This window comes from Canis lupus, chromosome 25 (genome assembly GCF_003254725.2).
Source record: "Canis lupus dingo isolate Sandy chromosome 25, ASM325472v2, whole genome shotgun sequence".
In the NCBI taxonomy this organism is placed as follows: domain Eukaryota; kingdom Metazoa; phylum Chordata; class Mammalia; order Carnivora; family Canidae; genus Canis; species Canis lupus.
This window is the reverse complement of record NC_064267.1, coordinates 34,688,686-34,715,175: the sequence shown is the minus strand read 5'-3', so window position 1 is coordinate 34,715,175 and position 26,490 is coordinate 34,688,686. Positions and strand designations below refer to the sequence as shown.

General features: G+C 52.5%; 1 protein-coding gene across 1 annotated transcript in view; it reads right to left on the bottom strand.

Moving 5' to 3' along the window:
- Positions 1 to 26,490, bottom strand: part of BIN3 (bridging integrator 3) — a 44,481-nt gene that overhangs the window by 1,909 nt on the left and 16,082 nt on the right. Inside the window, exons 2-8 of the mRNA XM_025463116.3 lie at positions 18,449 to 18,497; positions 11,777 to 11,817; positions 11,301 to 11,362; positions 8,151 to 8,287; positions 7,614 to 7,654; positions 1,792 to 1,933; positions 1,467 to 1,601 (exon numbers count right to left, since the gene is read on the bottom strand). Coding sequence (XP_025318901.1) covers positions 1,467 to 1,601; positions 1,792 to 1,933; positions 7,614 to 7,654; positions 8,151 to 8,287; positions 11,301 to 11,362; positions 11,777 to 11,817; positions 18,449 to 18,497 — 607 coding nt within the window. The remainder of the gene's footprint in view (positions 1 to 1,466; positions 1,602 to 1,791; positions 1,934 to 7,613; positions 7,655 to 8,150; positions 8,288 to 11,300; positions 11,363 to 11,776; positions 11,818 to 18,448; positions 18,498 to 26,490) is intronic.

The window sequence follows — 26,490 nt, the reverse complement described above, 5'->3', positions numbered from 1 at the left end:
ACAGCTGGACTTGCCCTGGGCCGAGGGGGAGCTGAGTGGAGGTGTGCCAGTGGTGCTGCCACCGGAGCGGATGGGGCCTGGGCGGGTGCTGGGGGAGGGCAGGGGCTGGCCCGCCCTCCCCCACTCCCTGCCCCAGAGCCGCACTGCGCAGGCTGAGTCACTAGGGATGCTCACTTCTCTAGTGACTAATGGCAGCGACAGCCTCGGGAGGTGGAGGCTGGTGCCGAGGAGGCAGTACACAGCCCCCAGGCACCCCGCTGCCTGGTTACAGGGCATCCCTAGCCCCTAAACTGCTCTGGTCCGGGCACCCTGGAGCTAACTCACAACAGAATGGAGGGGGCGGGGGCCGGGAGCAGGGGTGGTGGCGGCACAAGGGAGGGAGGGCGCAGGTCTCCTTGAGCCCATTTCTCCCAGGCCTAGGCTGAGCTGCTGGAGGGGAGCCTCATCTCCAGGGGCACTGCTCAGGGGGCAGGGGCAGGAACCCCCACTCGCTCGTGCAAGGTCATGTGCGGCCTCCTTTCTCCCCAGCGACCAAGGACACTAACAAGTTCCAGCTCAGGGTTCCTGAGCCCGGGTGTGCAGCCCCGCCTTCGCCTTCGGTGTTCTCAAAGCTGGGGGGGGCCCCGCCTGTGATTGCTGACTGCAAGGACCGGATGTGTCCACTGGAGGGCGCCAGACACCCAGGCCAAGGGCAGAGGTGGGCTGGAGGCGGCCGCGCCGCCAGCTTTGTTACCTGCGGGGGACTGTGGGAAAGGTGGCAGGATGCGGGGCACCGGCCGTGGGCTGGGGGTCCTTCTTGGTGGGGACTCTGTACCTCAGCCTTCTCCCTTACAGGCAGGAGCTGTGGGCAGTTGTACTTTGTGTCCTTACACCTTTGAGGCCTGAGAGACAGGGTCACAGCCTGTGGCCCGCCACACTCTCCACTGCCAGACCCCGGAGCTCCCGTGCCCCTCCCACACCCGGTCTGAGGCCGGCTGGCCTCTCTGCTGGAAGGTGCGCCTGGCCTGGCCCCCACGCAGGGGCCTTGAGCACGCTCTCCCCAGGGTTTAGGGAGGCCTCCAAGGGTTGCTACAAGTCAGGACATCAGAAGAGGAGTGACTGCTGTGGGGCTGCGGGGCCAAGGGCCCTCATCCTGCAGGCCCCTGCGCCTGGCCTCCTGAGCACACCATGCAAAGGACCTGCCCACCAAAGGGAGGCGTGGACAGTGTGGCCTGCTTTCTTCCTGCCACAGGTGGTACAAGGACAGGAAGGAGAGAACTGGAGGGCAAAGCCATTCCACAAAAAGGGCCTCATCCCAGAGCTGGGATTAACCAAAGAGCCACGGAGGAGCTAAGACAGAGAAGTGGAGCAAACATTCAGAGCTGGAGTCTCTGGAGGCAGTGACGGGGGCAGGGTGACGGCACCGCTGTCGCATCTCCCCAGGGAGGTGTCCGCGGTCCTGCGGGCAGGGTGGGGCGCGGCCTCACCTGCGCTCGGATCAGGGACTCGAAGCTGGGCTGGAAGTAGTCGAGCCGGCTGTTGTAGAAGCGCGGCATCTCATCCAGGAGCTGCTTGTTCTTGGCCTCAAAGTCTTCCCGCACAGGCCGAAGCTCTTCTCGGGCCTGGGGACCAAGACACGGGCTGGCAGGGCTCCCGGTGGCTCCTCCAGCGTCCCTGCCTGGGGCAGGACGTGCCCGTCGGGGGCAGGAGAGAGTCCCACAGCCCCCAGGGCGGTCCCCAGGTAAAGGAGGCATCCGCCGTGTGTCCCCAGGGGGCCCGCTGTCCACACCCAGCTCGCCCTCCTCTTGGTACCTGGTGCAGTTTGGCCAGCACTGGTCCGGTCTTCTCCTTCTCCTCGTACTTCTCCACCTTGGCCTGCAACCTCCTGTAGTCCTGCAAGGCCTGCTCCCGCCGCTTCACTGCCATGTTGAGGCTCGGGAAGACGCTGCCAAACCTGCCAGACACAGCCCCGTTGGATGCGGGCCGTTCTCGGAGCTGCGGCCCAGCCTGAGCGCCTACCGAGTGCCGGACCGTTCTGGGTGTTGGCGATTTCGCATGAGCAAGGCAGATGAGGCCCGGGCCTCGTGGGGCTCCCGCTGCTGAGAATACGATCTGGGGTGAGGCCCAGGGAAAGAAGGTAGGAGGGCTAAGGGTCACCCTACTGACCTGAGATGAGCCACAGGGGCAGGAATGCAAGGAGGCCACCGAGGCGGTCCCTGCTCTTTCCCTGCCCATCTCACATGGCCCCGTGCGTGACAGACACCTGTCACAGAGGGTGGCCGAGCCGAGGGACTCCTTGGAGTCCTCTGTCCAACATCCTCCTGTAATACAACCAATGAGATGGAGGCCAGAGTGATGATGTGACTTCTCCAAGGTCACAATTAGGTAGTGACTGTCCAGCAGAGAACTCAAGCATCCCAGTCCTCAGGGAACCTCCCCACCATCTCATGATGCCATGAGATGTCACCAGCAGGTGACAACTGCAGTGGAAACCTAGGATTGGTCTCTATCAGCTGACCACGGGAAAAGCAGGCATCCTCTGGTGCTTTCCTTCACATGGCTACACTCTCAAACCAGATGTTTGAGGGCAATGGCTCCAGGGCATCTTCTGGCCCCACCACAACTAAAAAGGACCACAGGGAAATGCTGAGGACTATATGCCATTCACGGAGGGGCAACGGACACTCTGGCTCTGTGGGCATCATCCTTGCGGCAGGTGTCATCTCTAACGGGGAGGAGTGGGAGACCGGGAGATAGACACAGGGCAGGGCTGTATCCCAGGCAGGGATGCTGGACTTCCCTTGATCAAGGGAATGGTGGAGGAGGCAAGGCAAACCTGCAAGCAGGTTTTCTGGAACTGGACAGGAGGGGATGGGCCAGCTTCCTGGAATGCTAAGCGTGCAGGGCAGGAGGTGCCTGTCACTGTTGTGGGAGGCTGGAGGTGTCCACCCTGCAAGGTGGGAACGTGAGCAGCCTGAGAAGATCCGGCCCCGCAATCGAGGTAAATGGGGGGGGCTGCGAAGCAGAGGGGGCGACTCAGGGCCAGGAGCGAGCAGTGGGGTTCTCCCCTTCCACGAGCGCCCAGGGCCTCTCGGGCCACGTTTAGGTAGTTCAGATGCCACATCAGGAATGACTCCCCAAGTCCGCCTCTCAAAGGGGCCTGCCCATGAATTTGGTTTTTCTTTCCAAGTTTTGCATAAAATTCTAGTTTGATGAATTTGGGTTTTAAAAGCCTCAACAGGGGCGCCAGGGTGGCTCAGTGGGTTAAGTGACTGCCTTTGGCTCAGGTCGGGATCTCGGGGTCCTGGGATCGAGCCCCACATCAGGCTCCCTGCTCAGCGAGGAGCCTGCTTCTCCCTCTCCCCCTCCTCATGTTCTCTCTTTCCCCTTCCAATAAATAAATAAGATCCTAAAAACAAAAAAAACAAAACAAAAAAAGCCTCAACAGATGAAGGGTCCTTGTGACAGAGTGTCTTTTGCCAGAGAACAGAGAATATAAATTTGACCAAAGCACTGAATTCCCCAGCCAAGGCTATAGATGCAGGAAAATTCTGGTGATTCTTACACCCGAGGAAGAGCACTAAAGTGAGCGCTTCTAGCTGATGGCGTGTGCTAATGGGCTCACTACCTAAGTGGAAAGGCCAGAAGTGGGTAAGACAGGCCCTTGGACAAATCAGTCATCAAATCACTGCTACCGACTGAGCTGCCGGTGGAAGAGGCCTCCCGGGTGCGGTGCAGGCCGGGTGTGGGTAGTGGCCACCTCCAGGACACCGCCTCCCCACCGCCTCTGGGCAGGTCTGAAGAGCTGAGACCACCGGCAGGGACAGGCCTTGCTGTTTGTGCCTCAGGTGGTGGCTCTGACAGGGTGTCAGCGGCTCGGTGAGCCCCTCTCCCTCCCTGGGAGGACTGTGACCAGCAGCTGAGAGGATGTGACTCAAGGAAGCAGGTGCAATGGAGCCTGAGAAAGCCACTGCCACCTCCCCCTCCACCCCAGCCAGACGAGGGGCCACTGAGGGCCACCTTCATTCTCTCATTAGAGGTGCCCAGATTGGGTGGCCCCAGGGCCTGAACCTCTGCTGTCCATGCTGCTGGTGGCCTGGGGGGGCAGGGGGTGCTTACAGGATGGGAAGGAGGCAGGAAGCGGCAGCTGAAGGGTTTTCTCCTATTAGGAAGAGGGCAGCACGGCAGTGTCCACAGCACGAGATGCACGTTACGGGGATGGGGGGGGGGCGTGTGGACGACCACCTTGCTGGTCAGCTGAGCAGCTCCGGATGCCCTCTGGCCCCTGCAGCGCCTGTCTTCTCTGGTCAAAGGCACCAGGGATGCTGACTAAATGCAAGGACTGGATGAGCTCATAAAGGCAACAGGAATCCCACCAAGGGCCAAGTCCTGAGCCCTGAGTGAGCCAAGCAAGGGTCCAGGACTACAGAGTTCCATGCAGTGCCAGGCAACCTCAGGGGACAGGCAGTGTACGAGTGATGTGTCTCCAGGATGCCAGGCGGCCTCTAGAAGCAGGAGCACCTGTCCCCCGTGGGGAGGAAGTGGCTGCAGTGCAAACCGGTCCCAGCTGCTCTGTTAGAGCCTCTAGGAAAACCATTTCTTCACCATAGTAACTTCTGCCTCCCAAAATGGTGCCCCTCGGTCACACCAACAGACCTCGGGAGGCTTGGCTGGCTTAGGTCACTGCAGATGGGTCACGAGTCAGTCACTTACCACCTGGGTGGCTTTGGGCTCTGGGCTGCAGGACTCCCTCGGAGTGGAGACAGGCGTCATGCCCTTCTTACAGTAAAGTGGGTAAACCGAGGGCAGGCAGGGGGACCGGATGGCACAGTTGAGGTGGTGACAAAAGCGTGGGGACCCAGGGGGACCCCGTCTGTAATCCTGGCTCTGGTTAACTACACAGACACAACACATGGGATGCTGCCTGCGCCGGGAGCTCGTACAGCACCAGGCCCCGGTGCGGGGTGCCAGTGCTCTCACCCACCTTCAGGTCGGGAAGGGAAGGGGGGTGGGCAGCAAGGTGGGGACAGCCAGAGGCTGGTCCCTGTGCCTGGGCCCTCCCAGACTTGCTCCCAGGACCCTACAGAGTTATCTGCTGATTTCAGCTGAGAAGGGGCGGTGGGAGCCCAGCTGTCCCGCAGGTACCAAGTCCACACTTTCACCCGGCTGCCACAAAGAAACAAGGCTGGGAAGTCGGGGCCCTCCGCTCATCTCCCACTTCCCCCCGATAATAAGCAGTATTGTGGAACACAAGAGGCCCCGGGCCAGGGCCCCAGGGTGGACTCCATCCTCCAGAGGCAGCTCAACCCACCACTTCAGCCCATGGACACCTCTGTCTCCTCCTCCTGAGCGCCGACCAAGCCATTCCAGGTGGCGGGTGGAGGTTCAGGCCTCCCTTCCCAGATGGGGAAACAGGTTCAGAGGAGTGGGGCCTGGCCAGGGCCGTGGGCTGGCTGGGGCAGGCTGGCCCACCTGGCACTTGCCACACCCACTGAGCTGCACCACCTTGGCAGTTACGGATTATCCGGGTCCTTCTTCCCCAGAGCGCCTCTGCAGCATCCGCACTAGGCCACAAGCTCCTCAAATCTGTGCTGTGTCTACCCTCTGGAGAAGGGGGAATAGGGCTGGGCCTACACCGGACCATCGCTGGAGCTCTGCCCAGGTGACTGTCCTAAGGTTCAACCAAACTGCCTCCCCTGGGCTAATGGTGGGGTGAGGAGGCAGAGAGAGGGAGGAGGGGAAGGCGGAGGGAGAAGAGGCCGGCTGGGAGGTAGGCTGGGAGCAGCCGGCCCTGGTGGGGAATGCCTGCCATTCCTCAATCTGTGCCCACACAGCCGGGATCTTCCACCCACCAGGAAAGGGAAATTGAAAGCATCCCCATCCGACCATGTGAACGCAGCCCAGAGATGGGGGATTAGAGGCCGAGCCCCCTGGGGGGAGGCTGGGGGCGGTGGGGTGGCCATGTGGCCATGTTCTTCATCAGAGGACAGGAAAGCTGCAGTTTCCTGTTTCCGGTACCGGGGTCCCTGGGAGCTCCTCTCCTGGCAAGAGGCGGCAGCAGGCAGTGGCGGTTTTATGTGGTTGGGGGGGATCGCATGTCGGCTACGGGCCGGAGGAGCCAGCCGCCAGGCAGGCGGGCCGGGGGCTCAGGCAGGTCAGCGGATCCGCTGCGGAGATGGTGCCCGCCCCCTGTGCCACTCACCCACCTTCCTGGCAGGTGGTGGGCTGCTGGGGCGGTGGGAAGCAGCCGGGATTTCTCTCCATTTGGCTCTAGAAGCCAGGCATCAGATTTCAAGGCCGCCTCCTTGGTTGTGAAATCGAGATTGGAGTCAGTCCCCCTAGTCCTCGGAGCTGGTGTCCCCTGCCTAGCTCTGCCAGCTGTGGGTGTCCACGGCAGCCTCTGCGGCAGCCCCAGGGACCCCGGGGGACAGGGTGTGCTCTGCCCATGGTCCTTCCCACCCAGCTGCAAACCCTCAGTCCTGGAGACCCACTCAGAAGGCCACCAGCAATGGAGCTCCTGCTGACATCTCAAGCCACCAGCCACCAGCCTCCTCGGCAGCTTGCAACCTGGGGCAGAGCAGGGGCCAGGGAAGGAGTGGGGTGCAGGGAGAAATCCCTTCCCACCATGGCCAAGCTGCCAGAGAGCCCCGGCTTAGAAGGAGCCTTCCCTAACCCCACCCCTTGGACCTGAGCAGGGAACGAAGAGCTCCATAACCCCAACGCCAGGGGCTGGAGGACCAAAAGCTGCGCTCTTCATCTCCCTCCGGGCCCTGATCCAGGCCTAATGGTAATTAGCAGAGCCTCATTACCCAGGCCTGGTGAGGCAGCTGCCAGGGACCACCACAGAAGAGGTAATAAAGTGCAGCTGCCGGGCTGGAGCGGGAGCCTTTCTAGGTCAGAGTCAGTTTGGGAGAGGCTAGGGAAGATGATGAAGTGATCCGGGAGCTTCAAGGCAAGGCTCCTGCCTGGACCCCCCCCCCCGCCCCCCACCAGCCCGCCGCCAGCCCACCCCCTCCAGGGACTCAGGGAATAGAATAGGCCTGTCTGATCACTGCCCAGGGCCTGCCTGAGAGAAGATGAGTCTTACAGAAGAATTTCTGACCCTGACAGGTCACAAGTGAGGGGACCTTCCCAGGCAGGCCCCCGCGGCTGCGCCCTTCCCCATGTGCAGCCACCCCCACATTTCAAAAGCTGAGTGCGGCAGGCAGCTGCTCTCCCAGTGCGGCCGGTTGAGATGAAAGGCCTTGCCCAGCCCCGCTCAGGGCCGGCCAAGACCTCGCTCGCCTGACTCGGCAGGCCCCGGGCCTCTGCTTCTCAGTCGGGAACAAAGGGGAGAGTGGCGAAGTGACCACTGGAGCAAAGGCCACCTGCTGTGGCGGCTCAGACGTGCCCCACTGTCACTGAGTGTGCCCCAGCCAGGTGGGCGCTCTGGAGCTGCCACGGGTGTGGCACCCCTAGGGCCACAGGTCATGTAGCCAGCGTTCCTGCTGAGCTTCTGGTCAGCCCTGGCGTGTTTGCGGACAGGCTGCTAGAGATGATATCTGGTTGCCAATTGGGCAGCTGACCTGCCTTTCCAATAAATGCCCTGAACCCAGTTCCCTGAGGCCTGTGGTCTCCGGATGACCTTTACTCACTTTTTTAAAGGTTCAATCACGGTCTTTTGAATCTGGTTCACCTGTTAAAAGAAAATACCCAATGACAACAAAACTGAGGGGGAGTCAAACGCTTCCTCACACAGGGGCCTCCAAATTCCTGAGAAGAGAAAGGGGGCCTCAGGGTTACGCTGAAAGCCCTGGGCAGGGACAAGACTGTGGGGAGGAGCGAACAGGCGAGGCGTGGCGTCCGTACCTCTGCGGCGGGAGCGAGGCAATGGGGAGAACTGTGCTCGTTCTGGGTCAGCTCTCCTCCCCCAGCCGCTGTCTGCAGGCCGCTCAGTGGGGAGGCCGGGAAGGCACTGCAGCAAGTGTGAGGGGCTCCCCTTCTCCCTCAGGGTCGCACTGTGAGTGAGCTACGGGGAGCTTCCAGTGCTGAAGCCACAGAAGAGCTCATGGGGCTTGGACACACGGGCCTCCAAGGGCTGAGGGCAGCTGAGAAGTCCCTGCTGAGGACCCCTTGCAGGAGCTCCACCCGGGCAGAAGCCACGAGGAGGGGGAGGGCAAAACCCCACTTGCCTTTTCCTGGTTGAAGGCATCCATCCGCTTCATGGCCGTGTCTAGGGCTGTCACCATGTTCAAGAAGTCCTGGTCTTGCTCGCAGAGGGGATTGGAGAGCAAGTCCAAGGATATCTTCACAGCAGATTTGGACATGGCTGTAAGAAGTCAAAGCTCAGTAAACCTACGAGGGGATTGGCTTCAGGGCCTTGTCATCAGGAAGGACCCTGTCCTCCTTCAGCCCAGGGGCCACCCCCTGACCTCCGCCCCGGCCATGGGCCATGGGCTCTACAAAGCACCACAGAGCCGTGAGTCATGAGTCCTTACTACCTGGTGGTTGTTCCTGACCATCTGATGCGGCTCTGGGTCATTCTTTTGAGTAGCTTTACCTTTTGCGATGACTTAATTTTCTGAACTCGAGATTTTAACAGAATCATTTGGGTGGGAAGCTGTTAAAAAAACAAACTTATTTCTAGCTGTACAGATTCTAATTCGGTAAGTCTGGAATCCAGGAACGTGCATTCTAAAGACACTCTCTGGGCGGTTTGGAGGTGAAGCTTGGTTTGGGACTCCCTCACGGACAAGAGTAACAGCCTTCCACACCAGGGCTGGCAAACAGTGTAAAGGGCTAGAAATTGAGAGGTTAGGCTTTCGGGGCTGCTTGGTTTCTGCTGTCATTACTCAGCTCCGCCACAGATGATACCTGCAGAATGGGGGTGGCCTGCTTCTGATATCATCTTATCGACACAACAAGGGCAGGTTTGGTGTGTTCAGACCACCCCAGGCTTCAGTGCCACAGAGCAGTAAGACATACATTCAGAAACCCTTTTTCCCCGGAGACCTTCCAGAACCATGGCCCTTCTGCAGTCTCTTCCTGCCCCTTGGGACTTCTGTTCACAAACAATGGAGACTTAAAAACTCGTACAAGCCAAGAACTACATAGCTGCCAACAGGTTCCCATGCCCCCACTGTTTTATTCGGGGCTCCAATAACCCAGGAGTCATGTTTGGCTCCACTTTACAGATGAGGCGCGTTAGGCTCAGAGGAGCGTCTAACTCCCTCAAGGCCAGCCAACTGCGAGTGCCGGGCCAGGCCTAGCCTCCGGGTACCTGCCTCTCTACCACAGTCTTGGCTTATGGTGTTCAAGGCTCCTGAGACTGCTTCCACATGGATAGAGACCACTGCCCTGCTGTAGCCTTGTTCACGTGTTCTGACCCTGTTTGACATAAGGGGAGTCTGGAAATCCCATGGCAGCTCCGAGGCAGGATCGAGCTCTAGTGGCAGCTCTGGAGAAAAAAACAAAGTCTCCAGGTGCCGAAAGAGAGACAGGAGAAGGGTCATGCTTGTTCCACAGGGTCTGTGCCAAATCCAGGGTCTCAGGGGAAAACAAGCTTCTGAATGTATTTCTTACTATCTTACACCATTGGATTTAAGATGCCAGCAACTGTAAGACATCGTTACCATACGAGCCACTGAAGGACAAAAATGCTGCCAACTAAACACCATTAAGTGTTACGGTGTCTAGATTTCAGAGCTGTTATTAAATGTGAAAAAAAATCTCTGAATTTATGAAATCAGGGCCACTCCACTTCATGACAGATGTGGCCTTGCCTGGCCACTGTATACGAGGAGGGAGCAGCCCTAAGCCCAGCCTTAGCCCGCGGGGGGGAAGGGGAGAGACAGAAACCCACCCAGAGGCCCCTCGTCACTTGGGCCCCTCCACAGGCCAGCAAAGAGGCCCAAGGTGGGTGACTGGCCTGGGCAGAGACCTGTCCTGGCTTCCTCTCGAAACTGGGAGCTTGCTGCGGTCACCCAGCAAACAGGCTAAACACAGGAGAACCCTGAAAATGTAAAATTCCCAGAAATGTCAAAGCAGTGGAGCAAAAAAACCCCTCTTTCAAATCTGCGAGGTGACTTTGCAGGCCAAGGAGCAAACGTCACCTGCCTGGATTATGAAATGGTCTCAAGACAGTGTCATGAAAGGATAAAAACTTGGACAAAACTGGAAATGTCTGAAAAATTTCTTCTAATTTTTTAAAAAATATTTTGGGAATAATCCCTGAAAAGTCGGGGTTGGAGGAGACTTTCTTCCCAACTTTCCTTTTCTTTCCTAAAGCCTTCACACTTCATGCCTTTGTTGGGGGGGGGGGGTCCTTTGTTTGAACCATCTGAAGTCCATTAATAGCACGAAATTCACCCCCGTCCCCCGGGAGTCCTCAGCCGCCTCTGTGAGCACATCCAAGGACCACTGGGCCCCCACCCTCAGGCATTGGGACTGTGTGGCCAGCCTAATGCAAACTGGAAGCCTGGTTGTCTTTGAACCTTAAAGAGAGCAGGGGTCTTAGACACCACATGGGTCTCTGGAACCCCAATGCAACCTGAGAATGTAAGGGTCAACCAGGACTGGTCACGTGCAGGTGATCTGGTTTGGGCACATGCAATGGGACATTAGATCTTGTCCAGGGAGCGGACTAGATTCCAAGAGCAGGAAACTTGATTCCCCTCAACTGTTTGGAGCAGTGGTTCTCCAAATGGGGTCCCTGGAGCAGCTGCAGCGGCACTGTCTGGGGTGGGCCTTCCGGAGACTCTGACATACTGTCTGGGGTGGGGCTCAGGCCTTGGGCTGGGCTGGGGTGCTGCTGTTTCAGGAGGGCCTTTCCTGCCCAGACTCTGCTTCTGACTCTGGGCTCCAGGGCACTGCTCCCTGCCCCCCCGCCCCATTTCTTTGTTGGACAACCACACCCTCTACTTCATGGACCCCTGACATTCCACTGCTTCCAAAGCTGCTTGCAATAAAAACACTACCTTCCCTTCATTTGTGCTTGGACAGTACAGTGGTCTGGAGAAGCACCGAGGAAAGGAAGCAGTAGGCTGCAGCCTCTCCTGTGCTAAAAAGGCAGTGGCAAATGATAAAGATGCCACCCAGGTAACGTGCAGCTACCCACAAAACAAGTGATAGATGGGCTCCGAAATCAGACCCTCGGCTCGCTGTGCACACAGCATGTGGACGCCGTGGCAATTGTGTTCAGACCCACCTGCAGCCTCTGGGTGAGCAGTGGCAGGGGGCTCTGTGCACAGACCACAGGAGCCAGTGCTAAGTGATGGAGGGCCGGAGGCCCACCCTGTGCGCCCCCCGCCCCTCCCAGCCAGGCCTGGGGATCCGCCACCTACCCAGATCAGCATCGGTGCTCTTCTTCATGTCCTTCTGCAGCCTCCTGGTCTGCTCCTCCAGCCTGCAAGGCAGGGGCACAGGCTTGGGCACCTGGCACCACCAGCCTGCTTCAACCCCCTTCCTTCCCATCCACCTGAGTTAAGGCCAACCTGACACTCTGGAATGCCTGCCAGGAGAAGAAGGGGCCCCTAACTCTGCAGGGATTTTTCCCACTGACCGCAGGGCCACCACCAGCTCTGCGTGAAGCCAGGCACCCAAAGGCTATGAGTTAACGACTCTCCCACAGCCATCAGCTGGCAGAGAACTTCCGGCAGGCTGTGAACTGAGCCACCCTCAGCTCCCAGGGTACTAGTGGGGCAGAGGAGAGGCCCACCACCGGCGGTGCCAGAAGGGGCACAGCAGAAATTGAGACCTGGCGGAAGGCTCCTGCCCTTCCCTCCCCGCTTCCCTCATCCTTCTGGGGGTTGACACTCACTGCTGGAGTTTTCCATACTCTCTTTCAAAATCTCTCTCCACCTGTAACCAAAGAGATAACTCAATCATCAGAGAAATGACAACACGTTGGAAAAAATCTGCCAGCCTCCCGAAACTCCCTGCACGACTTCCCCCCGGCTGTGGAGAACAACTCGGTCCAGCCCATACAAGCACCAGCAGATCGTTAACGACACAGTATCCCTGTGTTCCCAAATTAATTAAGTGTTGGATTTAGGGCAAAAGCCTCCCCTCCCAGATGGGCCAGCCAGGCAAGTAGCAGCGGATTGTGGCTCTGTTCCTCTGCCACAGGGAGCGAGGCACTCAGCTGGGTTCCCTCTCCTCCCTCACCCCTCAGGTGAGGTGCTTGGAATGTGCCGAGACTCAGGCAGCCCAGCGGGGAAGCAGGTGGGTCCCGTCCAGCTCCCGGTTTCCTCACAGGGCCTGCCACCTGCAAGGAGGTTCCGGGTGGATCCTGAAAGATCCTGTGTCTGAGCTCTGTGTGCTGGGATGTACCCAGCACAAATACTATTACTACGGACTCAGGCAAGGCTCTCTTAAAATTCTGGATTGAGTTACCACATTTCCCCGATGCCACCAATATTTACATCAGATGTGTGTGAGTCTTGATCCCAATTCTGCTGCCCACATATCAGAAATTAAGAAAGTCATCTGCACGTCTAGTGCCTGAATTTCTCCATCCATCAACCAGGGCTCTGGCAATGGTCTCTCAGGAGAGTGGCCCGTGAGTTATACAACCTCTGAGAGCTGAAAGGAGGGGGCCGAGGCCTCTCCTCTTTCCCTTCCACAGAGGCAGTACCAGCTCCCCTGGCGGCTTGCTGAGCCTCTGGGCTGAGGGTCTCAAGTAAAAGCAGCTAACGCTCACAGGGCGCTCACCCCGTGCTTCTGGGGACGGCCGTTCCTCCACACCTGGAGAAGGCAGGTGTACTTATGGGCCTCACTGTACTCAGGAGCTCCCTAGGACACAGTGAAACAGACTGTACAAGATCACACCACTAGTGAGTGGCCCAGCTGGGATTTGGACATGGGTGGCCTGGCTCCAAGGCCTGTGCTCTTAGCATTCTAGTGAAAGGGGAAAAATGTATTTGCTGATGAATTAAAGTCATGATCTCAGAAAGGTGCCTTCTTGGCTGCTCTCCAAGATTCCGGCCAGTGAGAGCCCTGAATGGATTCTCATGCTCACAACAGGCAGGCTGACGCTCATGGAGTGCGAAATTGTGCAAAGTGTCACGGCCTCACTGCTCTTTACCCAGCATACCCTTCCTTCATGGTGCCCAGCCAAGGAGCTTTCAGGAGCCCCATGGACCCCATACTCCTCATGTGCACCGAGGTAAACTCAACATAGTCATAGTCAATTGGCCCATGATTTGGGCCAATTTTTTCATGTTATGAATGAGGAGAACAAAGCCTGGAGGTAGGAGGTGATTGATGGAAGGACGTAGGGGCTAGTCAGTGGCAAAGCAAGGCTAGAATTCAGTCTTCGAGCTCGGCACCCTCCCCCACTTTGAAAATGACATTCAGGGGGGTGCCTGGGTGGCTCAGTTGGTTAAGCGTCTGCCTTTGGCTCAGATCATGATCCCAGGGGCCTGGGTTTGAGTCCTGTGTTGGGCTCCCTGCTCAGCGGGGAGCCTGCTTCTCCCTCTGCCCCTCCCCCTGCTTGTGTTCTCTCTCTTCCTGTCAAATAAATAAAATCTTTAAAAAAATTTTAAAAAAGAGAAAATGACAGTCATTAATCCCACAAACACTTATGACCATCTACTCTGCCAGGTGTGAGGGATCCACCGGTGAATACAACAGACGCAGGGCCTTGTGGAAGAGATGAAACAGATTCACACACAGGCACACACATGTAACCCAAATGGTAGACATGACACTGTGGGAATGGTGCGGAGAACCTGAGTAGCTAGGGTCCTAGGGCATGACCATGTGTCACCCTTGCACAGACATACCTCATCCTCCTCATCTGAACTGTAAAATTTAAAGGCAGGAACCCAGGGTCTTTCCTTACTTTATGATCCCAGCATCTGGGATCTGGCACAAAAGTGTGAGGTAAAATTCACTCCTGGTTTCTCCCCCTCCCACAGTCTTTGCCCTCTTTTCTATAGACCCCCCGTCTCTGTTTCCAGGAACTGGACATCTTCATCACTGCCTTCCTTATGACCCATCAAAAGCTGCTCTAGAGAAATTCAAAATTTGCTCTCACTAAAGCATATATTCCTGGTAAAAGCTTCAAGTGCCACCTGTCCCAGGGGATGTGTAGCTGGGCAGGAATCAAAGTCTCAGCCAAGGACTGAAGAACATCTGGCATGACTACAGGTGGTGGCTTTGTTCTGGGGGGCAGGGGGGGGGGGCGCCTGGCCCAGGCCCAGCAAGCTGGCATAGAGGCAGTCCAGCCCTTTCTCCGAGGACGGTCGGGGACAGGAGAGAGCAGAGATGGATGAGACATGAACTCTGACGCCAGCTGTGCAGCACACTACCTAACATTTTGAGTCTCGGTTTCTTTCCTGGTAGCATGGGAAAACTTTGTTTAGCTTTTCCCTCTGAAGATTTCCGGTAGCCAACGAGGCAAGGGGGTAGCATGGGGCCCCACTGGCTTGCTTGGAGGATTCCCAGGAGTCCGTGCCAAGCCCAGAGCAGTCTGGGGGTGCAGAGTGAACTGTAGCCCCTTGGCTGAGAGGCGAGGCAGTGCATAGCATGTGGCTGGTTGATAGCTAGGATGAACCTTCACAGGACACATCACCTCTTACTTCATAGGATTGCTGAGCGGAGTCTTCACATATGAAAAGTCTTTTCTTCCCAAGAGAATGAAACTAAGATTAAGGAGGTCCTGGTCACAATCCAGCTTTCCTGAAGATCAAGAACGTGGAGTCGGTGCTGCTGCTGGGGAGGCAGGCTCAAGGAACGCCTGCCGACCCACCGGAGCTCCAGCCTTGGCTCCCGGCACTCTCTTTTGCAATCCCCACGTGTGCTGATGCGTGTGTGTGTGTGTGGGATGTCAGAGAGCACCTGGTCCCCCCAGCTGGGACTGCTTGGACTTGCACACAGAGTGAGCGACTGTGGGTTTCCAACTGGGCCGGATTACTCTGGTTGGTGAGAAACTCGAGGTCTCACACTGGCGGGTCAGAAGTATGTCGGGGTGGGGCTTGGTCCTTCTGCTGCTGCTCAGGGGCCGTGACAGCCTGCGATGTTCATGAGCGTTTCCCTCCTCTGCTTCTGGAAGCCAGGTGTGGGTTGTTTCTACAGCTCCCTGGCCTCAAGATCTCTCTCTTCCCCTGGGGAAAGATCCAAGGCCACACAGCCAGGATTCTGGCCCCTCAGACAATGGCTGAAGGAATAAAGAGACACACTGGAGCCTTAGTCCGAGGTATATCCATTCTGAAAGGAAGAGCCAAACACAAAAGATCGGAACATCTTTGAACGCTTGATGCTTTTGCCAAAGAGGCGATTGGCCCCCAGTCAACAATGTGAGTGTAAACACATGTGCAGGACTGTCAGAGGGTCAGGGGCGGCTGGGCCAGGCTGGCGGGGTTAGCACAGGGGGACTCGAGCACCACCCTGTCGCCTGCTCCCTATGTTCTTGAATACTGCAGGTGGAAGGGTGAGACTGTGCGCTCACCGCTCAACCGCCACCGCCTTGGGGCAGGCTGGCCCAGGGCAGGCCTCAGTCTCTAAGTGGGTGACTGGGTCCAGTTCCCAGCCAAATGGCCATGCATGGTGATGTGAAAAAGGAGGCCAGCAGGCAGGGCTGGGGCTTTAGCCATGGAGCTAAGCTGTGTCAGATCAGAGCTGAGGCAAGGGGCATGCGAGGTGCTCTAAGAAGCCTCTCTTTGAGAGGTGTTGGTGGGGGGGAGCAGCTTCCCTTTGTCCCTTTGGTATACTGCAACGAGATTAAATGAGGCTGAGAGATGCTCCACTTTGCAAGCGAAAATCTTTCTGGAGTGAAGGCTTGATACGGTGGATGCTCTTCTGCCTCGATGCTGTGGAGAACCTACGTAGCTATGACTCTGAGTGTGTGCTTTCCTTCACCCGTAAGACCCAAGCTATCTGCTTCCAAGAGCTCTTCCATCCTTGCAGGTGACGGAGGGAGGAGTAGCTACTTCTTGCCACACCAAGATGCTCCAGCTACTTTATGGGACTGCAAGAGCAGGAGGGGGACTGAGCAGGAGGTTCAGACCTGGAGTTGGGGGACCTTCTGTCCTTGCACTTCCATCCCAATGGCCAGCCCCTGCAGAGAACATGCTATTCCAGCCAGAGCCTTGACAATAATAGAATTCGTGTTCATGACCTGGGCACAGGAGAACAGTGAGAGCACATGCACAATGCTTTCTTTGTGTCTTACAGTTGGGTGCCTTGAGCCAAAAACCTCCTGAAACTCCCTGAAGATAACATGAGTGTTTCTTCCCATGACAGGGGCACCAGGCTTTCCAGTCAGCAGGCAGCCACATCTGGGCCCCCTCTGACAGTGCCTGGGCAAGAACAGCAGTGCGTCACCATTGTTTAGGGGCAGCCGCCAGAGGCGCCGAGACAGCTGCCTGGGCTCGGCCTGTTGTGGGGGCCAGGAGGGGTGGCGGAGAATGAGACCGAAGGGGCAGGCTCTCATTCCTTATACTTCAGTGCCTCTGGGGAGTTGAGGGAGCAAATAACTCTCTTCTAAAGCCCTAACTCCGCTTTGATTCCTTGTAAGAGATCAAAGGCCCCGCCTACCCTTTCCCTGAACTAGGGATCTGGCTCCTGGGGACAGGCTGAGTCCTTGGTGGTTTAAGAGTCAAATCAACTATCTTCCCACCATGTAGTTAATATTTATTGGGGGCGCACTATGTGCCAGACGCTGGGTGAAGTGTTTCATACGCAGGAGCTCATGTAAGACTTATAATACACCAATGGCACAGGTTCGAGGCTCATCCGTACTTATGGAGGAGGGAAGCAAGGCTCAGGGGGTGAGGGCCTTGCCCTCGGTCACACACAGCATGCAGCAGAGCAGTGGGAATCCAGGCAGGAAAACTCCCAAATCCCTCTTTGTAACCACTACTTGCTGCCCAGTCTGTCCGGGGGAGCAGATTACGGAAGTCAGAGGACTGCGATTCTATCCCAAATAAGAGCCATGTGGGGAGGGAAGAGAGAGGCCAGGGGCCCAGCCGTGGGCCTGTCTGTAGGGTGCTGGGACTGTATCTCTGTCCTTTCTCTGGGGAGTCCTTGCTACTCCTCAGAGGAAAAGACCCAGAGATCTTTCCGTCAAAAAACTCCGGTAAGGAAGCCAGAAACTGACTTTTCTGTGGAGAACGACGACTATCTCCACAAAGGTAAGGATGTTGGGAGAGTTTTCTGTTTGTCTGTTTGTTTTTTGGTAGTGAGTGTTGGGAATAAAGGACCCTTCTCAAAACCACTTCCCTTTCAGATCTGCCCTGGATTAAACTCTGGAGACTCCAAGCCACACCTTCCCACTTCCTGTAGCCGGCTAGAGCCCAACACTTGCACGCCCAGATTCTCGGCGCTTCAGCTGAGAGCCTCCACAGATGGTCAGCCTCTGCATGGGAGGTAAACTCTCAGGCTGTCCCCGGCCTGCCTTCACTGGAAAGAGAAATGCAGGCCCATTTCCTTTTAAGTGGCCTGACTTTGGATTTTCCAAAGACTAAGCCATTGGTCAAATGTGTGCTGAACTTCCCTTCTTGCCAAACTGAAGCAGTTATCTTTCCTGTAGCTCTGAGGCTGGAGCCAAGGAGGACCATCAGGACGTCTACCAGGCTGACAGCACTCACTTCCTGCAACTGTCACAATGAGAGGCGCTGTGCAGTTACGGTTCCCCACAGTAAAACCAAGAGCCTGCTTAGGTTTTTGGAGGGTGGTTTGGGGGGATGTTCAAGACATCATTCTTTACCAGAATTCCCAAACCTTGGGAGACCATCACAACCTGAGTAAGGTAGCACAAAGTACTGGAATGTGTATTGAACAGAAGCTCTAACTCGGGTTCCAATTTCAGCTCTGTCAGTATTCGTCTTTTTTTTTACAACCTTAGGAAGTCACTGTGACTCTTTGGGCCTGGGTTTTCTTGTCAGTCGGACTAGATGATCTGAAAGGGCTTCCATTTCTAACTTTCTAAGAATCTATGATTCCTCTCCCATTCTGGAGATAAAATAGGGATAAACACTGTGGGCTTTCAAGGGGGCAGGATTCAGTCATGCCCTCCCACTGACTCTGGGTCCTGGCCAACGTGCCTTTGGCAGTGGAGAGAAAAGGACCCCCCTGGAGAAGCTTCCTGGTCTTCATGCAGCCCGAGGTGGCTGGAGATAAAGGCCTGGGACATGTCTTCGGTGGGGGCCTATGTTTCAGGAGCCCTCTTAGGAAAGTGCAGATGTCATGCCAGATCGCAGAGCTGGGCCATTCAGAAGCAATGGATTTCTCCTCACCCATCACCTACTTCCTCGACCTGCCTGAGGACGACGGGGACGAGCCCAGGCTGATCTGCGGCAGGAAAATGTCCCAAGCTAGGAGGCCCCTTGCAAGTCCCAGTCTAGGTGAGGCTCTAGAGTGACGCGGCTGGGAAGAAGGCAGCCCAGGGTCTGCCCTCCCAGTGCCACGATGTGCTGAGTCAAAGTTCTGGTTCTCTGCAAAGGCCACGTGAGACAGAGTCTTAGAATGAAAGAATCGGGTTACTCACTGTTTTGGGGACAATCTGTTTCTTGGGCTGCCCAATCTTGAAAGGAATCCTATGAGAAAAAAAGACAAAGGGGGCTTTTAGGAGATGCGGGAAAGGATGTGGCTGGAAAGAATTGATGAAGTCTAGGCTGCTATTCCCCAGGAAGGCAAAGAGCAGCCATGGCTCACTCCTCAGCACTCATGCCACATGCCCCGTGGGTCTCAGGCCATCGGAAGCCAGGCTGGGCTCTGGAGAGTGATCTTTCCATGGACGGTGTCAGCTGGAAGTCCTGGGTGCAGCCTTCTGCCCCAGACCATCTTTCCTACCAAGACTCTGGTGTTGAGACACACTGCAGAAGTGAAGGTGGGAAAGCAGAGATGCAATTTCACTAACAGGTCACTGTAAGTCTGTCCTGAGGGGCTGTGAAGTCAGAAATCACAGGCTTGCCTAGGTAGCTGTCATCCTTGAAAACAAGCATTTAAAAAAACACCACAAGAACCAGTTATCGTCTGTATTAGGTGCTTCACTACTTCTTTCTAGAGGGACAAACAGTAGCCCTGCACAGCCTCCTATGTGGCTGGAGATAGCAAACTATCGGGGCGTGAAGAACCAACCAGGCTGGGTTATTTCCAGTAAGAAGTGACAAAATTGAAAGGTGGCTAACTTGGAGAGGAATCTGAATTGAGCCCAAGTTTGTCCTGAACTTGCTAGGAAGCTCTTGCACCTCGGGTTCCCCATTTGGAAACAGTTGACAGTTTGGCCTAAAAGAAGGAAGGTCAAGGTCTAGGCTCTAAACCAAGGCACCAGCCCCACTGCCGCCTCCACCTCTGAGGAGCCAGCTGCCCTTCAGCAGGTAATGACTGCCCTGGGACCCATCTCCTGCTCTGTGAAAGGACAGGGTTAAACTGGATAATTCAGAGCTTCCTGGAGGCACTGAGAATTCTGATTCTACAATTCTGAGAAGTGTGGCCTGGCCAGAAGTAAACACCAGGGTGCCAACTGCTGGAGAAGCAGAGGCTCCGGGAGGCCCTCAAGCTAAAAGTGTGTTAAGCCCCCCTGGGATCAACTTAGGGGACACCACAACAACACTGAGGGGACAATGCCACTCCTACTCCTATTCCCTGTAGCACTCAGGACACGCCCTAGAGCCAGAATCCCTCCCATTCAAACCTCCCGCTTCCACTGCCGCACCCACCCATCCACCGCCCCTTCCCTCTGCACCCCCTTCTGCCCAAGCCTGCTTTCTCTTGGCCCAAACTGACCAACGCTGTTGCTAAACCCAATGGTATAATTAACCACGGATAATAACCCCAGACAACGATCCGGTTGAGAGGATGGGCCAGCCTGAGTCACAGCGGTTTAAATTTAATTTCTGGAGGACATCCTGTTTATTGTTAACCCAGCCTGGTAATTTAGGAGCATTAACCCTTTGGGGGCTGGCTGATTCACGTGGCTTCTGTAAACAAATAATCAGTGGCTATATAATTAGCAGGGGGGAAAGGTAAGCTCTGGAACTGAAAAGGAGAGAAAAGGCGAAATTGCTCTTTCCCTTCTTCAGATCTGAAGAACAGAGGTTAGGGGAGCTAAGCTCTGTAGTTCCCTCCTCGTGCCCCCAGTTATTCTTCCCAAAATTAGGGACTGGAGTTGATTGACACAATGGTTTTGTAAGGCAAACAACTGCCCTCAAGGACCATTTTGGTGACAGTGCAAATGAGGCCCTGGTGGCATTGAGAAAAGATGGACTCTGTTCTGTGTGAAGCATGTTGCGGTATAATAAGCTCTAGCCTGGGAATCAGAAAGCCTGTCTCCGTCTCTGACTAGTTTTGTGGACAAATCACGATCTCTTTGGAACTCAGTTTCTTAAACTCTAAGACAAAGGAGATGGAATAGAGGGTCCCTTCAGCCCATCTAATAAAACTTGAATTCTAAACTGAATCTTCATTGCAGGAACACAGGAGCTGGATGAGAATTCTACAGAATTCTGAGTGGTCTTCAAAATGATTCTAACTTGGAGTCTAATACTACAGACAAGCTACAAAGAAATTAGGAACTTAGATGCCATTACTTGTGGTGCCACAGCCTCTCTAAATCTTAATTTGGAATCACAGTATTTTTAGAATTGCAAGTTACCATAGAAATTGTTCCAGTTCAACCCTCTCATTTTGTAGATGAGAAAGCCAATCTGGAGAGGTCCAATGACTAGCCCAGGGTCATTCTGCTCCTTCACAACCGAACCAGGAGTAAACAATCCACTTCTCTCTCTGCTATTCATGGTTTACTACTCTTTCACATGAATTTGTTATATTTATTTGAAGCAAGTAAGAAAAATCATTTGATCAAAATACCTAACCTTAAAACACCATGGAATTTCAAAGGGGCTCGTTGTTCTTTAAAAGACTGGAAACACAAGAAATGAAGAGAGCAGTGTTGTTAGGAGGTAAGGGGCTGTGCAAACACAGCTCCTTCTGCACAAATGACAGGTTACATGTACCATGTCAACTGAGTGCAAAATGTCATCAGGACGACAGGTATAAAACTTGGACCATCCAGGGCAATTGGGACCTATGGCCACCCCATCCACATGGGATGCCTTTCCTTTTCCCAGCTTGATCAAAGCTGTTCTCTAGTCCAAAATCTTGCTTACCTTCTTCTAAATACCTAAGACTTTATTTGGTATTTAAAAATAGTCTACCTTTTATAGTTAATTGAAGTTTATGCCTTTAAAAAGTAAAATACAATCATCAGAGAAAACTTGGGAAATACAGAAAAGTATGGGGGGGTGGAGAGAGAGAGAGAGAGAAAGGTAAGGAAAAGAAGGAAAAAAAAAACAAAACACAGCTCACAGTCTCATATCTAAAGATAACCAAAGCTAATGTTTTGGTGTTAATTATATTTTAAAAGTTTGCAGAAAGAAGAGAATCTGAAGCAAATATGCCAAATGTTAGTAGCGGTTAATTTGGGGTGGTGTGTGATTACTGTTTTCTTCTTTGCACTTTCCATATTTTTCAAATAAACTAAAAAAATCCCTTGTTTTTTCCTTGACTACAAAAATAACACCTGATCAGTGTCAAACACTTGGAAAACATGGAAAAATACAAACACACACACACACACACACACACAGAGAAAAATAAACAGCAACACCCTGAATCTGTGTGTACATATATGTACATGGGTATATATGCCTATTTACATAACTTTTTTTTAAAGATTTATTTATTTATTTGTTCATGATAGACACACACAGAGAGAGAAAGAGAGGCAGAGACACAGGCAGAGGGAGAAGCAGGCTCCATGCCGGGAGCCCAACTCGGGACTCGATCCCGGGACTCCAGGATCACGCCCTGAGCCAAAGGCAGGCGCCAAACAGCTGAGCCACCCAGGGATCCCCTATTTATATAACTTTTAAAGAATAAAGGAAACATATCATGAGGGCTTTTTTTTTTTAAGATTATTTACTTATTTATTCATGACAGACACAGAGAGAGAGGCAGAGACACAGGCAGAGGAAGAAGCAGGCTCCATGCAGGGAACCTGATGTGGGACTCGATCCCGGGTCTCCAGGATCACACCCGGGCCAAAGGCAGGCGCTAAATCGCTGAGCCATCCAGGGATCCCCCTCATAAGGGCTTTTATATGCCAGTATGTGGTTTGTCACCAGGCTGACTTGTAAGAGGCTACCTAGTACTTCATTCACCATTTTATTTTTGTGTCCCACATCACTTACTGGTGGTCATTTCAACTGTTTCATATTTTCCTTCTATTATAAAAAACTCTAATAGCTAAATCTTTGTGTACATCAAGAACTAGTCACATAGGATAAATTCTTAGAATTGGAATCGCTAGGTCAAAGGATATATACATGTCCAAGACTTTGATACATTTGCCAAATCACCCTAGAGGCAGATTGAGACAGTTTACATTTTTTAAAAGATTGAAATGGGGGATCCCTGGGTGGCGCAGCGGTTTGGCGCCTGCCTTTGGCCCAGGGCGCGATCCTGGAGACCCGGGATCGAATCCCACGTCGGGCTCCCGGTGCATGGAGCCTGCTTCTCCTTCTGCCTATGTCTCTGCCTCTCTCTCTCTCTCTCTCTCTCTCTGTGTGACTATCATAAATAAATAAAAATTAAAAAAAAAAAAAAAAAAAAAAAAAAGATTGAAATGGTTTACATTTTACCACTAGCCCTTCGGCCTGTTTTATCAGGATTTTTTTTCTTTTTCTGGCTTAGTGTTTGCTCTTCCCTTCTGTACATATGTGTTTTTTTTTTTTATTTTTTAAAGATTTTATTTATTTATTCATGAGACACACACACACAGAGAGAGAGAGAGAGAGAGAGAGAGAGACAGGCAGAGGGAGAAGCAGGCTCCATGCAGGGAGCCCAATGTGGGACTTGATCCTGGGACTCCAGGATCACGCCCTGGACCAAAGGCAGGTGCTAAACCGCTGAGCCACCCAGGGATCCCCTGTACATATGTGTTTAATGTACAGAAGCTTCCAATCGGTATGAAGTCAAATCTACCAAATCTTTTTTATGATGTCTTCTTTAGGTGTCTTAGTGAGAATGAACTGCCCTCTCCGCCCCAATATATAAAAATTCACCTAAATTTATTTTATTGGTTTCCTTTTATTAATCTAAGTTTGCTTTCATCAGAGTTCTACGTGGGCATAGTTTAATAAGACATTAAGGTTTGTTAAGTGAAACATTTGGTTCTATCCTCCCTTCCCCACCCTTGTCTCACTTGCCCAAGACAAGCGCTTTCAACTCCACTGGTTTTTTTGGCATGTGCCCTTGCATCTCTAAATAAAAATGCTTCTATTGCTATTTCTTGTTAGGTTTTAGGCACTAGCTCCTGCCTTTTTATTTTGGAAGAGGAAGATTTAACAAACCAACCTTTTCTAGGCCTCCACCCCCACTACACAGAGGCACATCTGCATCTCCTCTTCTTCTCGAAATAGTTATGTGATTTGGTTAGATCAATACTAAGTAAACTATTAGGACAATAATGTGATTTCTTTTCCTTCCTACATGTGGCAGCGGCCAACAGATTTTTCAGCCTCAGCCAAACCCTCAGAAGACAGTGTTTGAGCCAAGCCCCCCAGCTAAGCCACTCCCAAATTCCTGACCTGCAGAAACTGGTACTGTTGTTTTGAGACACTACTGTTGTGGGGTAATTTGTTACGCGGCCATACATAACTAATAACATTGCAGGTTTTTGCTTTCCCTGAAACTGTCATTTTTCTTGCACGTGCAGAATTTCCTACGTATTTATCCCTCACTGTCTCAGCTGTCCCAGTCTACCACCAATACGTTCATTTGTATGGGGGTTCACTTTTTGAAGCAGTGTTGGCGGCAGCCTGTGAGCTAGCTGCTCAGGCCCTGGTGCACAGCTGGGGGCCCAGGCTCTCCCCGTGTCTTCCCTCACACGGAATCCGTTTGTTTCTCCCAGGAATTCAAACACCTGGAATCCACATCTACCTCTTTGTTGGTTTACTCCTTGTTTGGGCGGAGTAAAAGCGAGTGCCAGATACTCTGAGACTTTGCATAACCAAAACCCTTCTGATGCTGCCTCACACCAGTTAGTTTGACTGGGTATAGAATGTGGGCTGGGCTTTATCTTTCAGAATCTCCAAGGCATTGCTTTGCTGGCTTCTCCTTTCACAGTTACTACTGTGGTGGTGAAGTCTAAAGTACCCTGGTTTCTATCCTTTGTAGGTGACCTACTTCTTCACGCAACTTTATTGGATCATGTTTGTCTCTGGCGGTGGCGGTGTGAAATTTCACAGCGATGTACCTTGTGGGTCTAATTTCACTCACTGAAATTGAATGCCACTCTTCCAGTTTGGCAATTCATCATCTTCTGTCTGGAATTTTAAAAAAACGTGGTTGTGGTTGGTTTCTTCCCCCCATTTTTTCTGCCTCTTATTTCTGAAGTTCCTGTAATACTAATGCAGACCCTCCTTGGTTGCTTCCACAATTTCAATTTTTCAACATTTTCTTATCCTCTAACACTTGTCAACTTTTCCATTTCTGCCATCATACATTTTTCAAAGTTTTTATTCATTTAGGTAAGTAATCTCTACACTCGACGTGTGGCTTGAGGTCATGACCCCAGTCCAGAGCTGCAAGCTCTCCGGACCAAGCCAGCCAGGTGCCCTGTTTCTGTGATCATAATTTTAATTTCCGAGAGCTCTTTTTAATTTTCAGGATGTCCTGTGTTTTTTTTTTATTTTTATTTTTTATGTATCCTGTTTTTTATTTCATGGATGCCTTATCTCTGTAAAGACCTTAATGATAGCTTTAGAAAACATTTCTTCTTCCTGTAGTCTCAGTTTCCCCCTCAAGTTGTCTTCTGCTTTTGTTTCCATTTTTTATTCTCAACACTCCCCTTGGGGTATGGTAATTCTTGGGTGTCTGCTCACATGCGTGACAGGAGACAAAACAGCTGATTAGAAGCCGGGAGTGCTCTGATGATGTCTGTCTACTATGTAGAGTGGCCTGGCTGGGCAGTTTTGTGGGGGAGCCCCTGACATTAGTACTTGTCTCTAATCATGGGCAGGTAAATTTTCCTAGAGAAGATTCTTCTGCTGTCTCGCCATGGAGTGTTCTGAGGGCTCAGTGAGAAGAGGTCACGTGCACACACACGTGAGGCGAAGGGTTGTGTCAGCCCTCCCCATGCATTCCTTCACTTCATTCCTGCCTTCAGGATGCAGTCTGGCCTTCAACTGGGCTTACAACGGATCTGGGGTTTGTGGGCCTGTAGCTTATGTGATTTTTTTTTTTTTTTTTTTTTTTTTTTTTTTAGCTTATGTGATTTTGCATGCCCTTTTAAAGAAAAAGGATGCCAATTCACAAATATAAAAACAAGATGGGGTGCCTGGCTGGCTCAGCTGGTAGCATGTGTGACTTTTTTCTTTTTTTTTTTTTTTAAGATTTTATTTATTTATTCATGAGAGAGAGAGAGAGAGAGGAAGAGATACACAGGCAGGGGGAGAAGCAGGCTCCATGCAGGGAGCCCAATGTGGGACTCGATCCCAGGACTCCAGGATCATGCCCTAGGCGTGAAGGCAGGCACTAAACCACTGAGCCACCCAGGGATCCCCGCATGTGTGACTTTTGATTTCGGGGTTGTGAGTTCAAGCCCCATGTTGGGTATAGAGATTACTTAAAAATGAAATCTTTAAAAAAACTTAAAAAAAAAAACAAATATAAAAATAGGCAGGAAAGTATTTATTTAGACAGAGAAAAGAACATAACAAATTATAAGTTATAAAAGCTGACAAATAACATGAACATCAGAAAATCAAGAATCACCTAATTTTTTTATTAATCATCTGCCTGACACACCTCTGTATTCATTTCCCTACATTTTTTTGGCTGCGTAGTCTATGATTGCCTCTTTATATGACACAGAGTGGGTACCATCATTTTCTTAGAGAAAAGAAAGGTAATTCAGCCTTCCTCTAGTAGGGTTGACTAAGATTTGTTTTCTATTACTGACAGTTTAGAAAAGCTTTTTTTTCGGCTTACCAGTAATATATAAATATACTATAAATTTTAGGACTTGTAAAATTTAGGAAAATCTCATGTTTCCTTCATAAATAAACTAAGATTCTAGGACACATTTCAGGGTTTCTTGTATGATTACTAATCTTACTAATCTTAACCACTCTGAATTAGTGGAGTTAATTGTTTTGTCACTGATGTCCCTGGAAGAGGGTACATCATGAGTTATGTCATCTTCGTTATCTTTCATGTTAAAAAATTTAAATGTTTTATCAATGTGTTCATGATTTGCTCCTCCTCTTTATTAACTAGATTATCAAGCAACTGCCGCTATTTAAAACCGATCTCGTTCTCATAATGAATCACTAGTTTTTAGTACAATTTGAAAATATTTTGTTGTACTTTGATTTCAGAATCTCTTGATTTAATTGCTCACCTTTGTCACTTTTATATTGTGTTCCATTATTTTTGACCCAATTTTCCTCTTAGCTTTTTTTCTTCTTTTAAAAATGTTTTCCAGCTTTATTGAGACACAATAGATATATATAGCATTGTGAA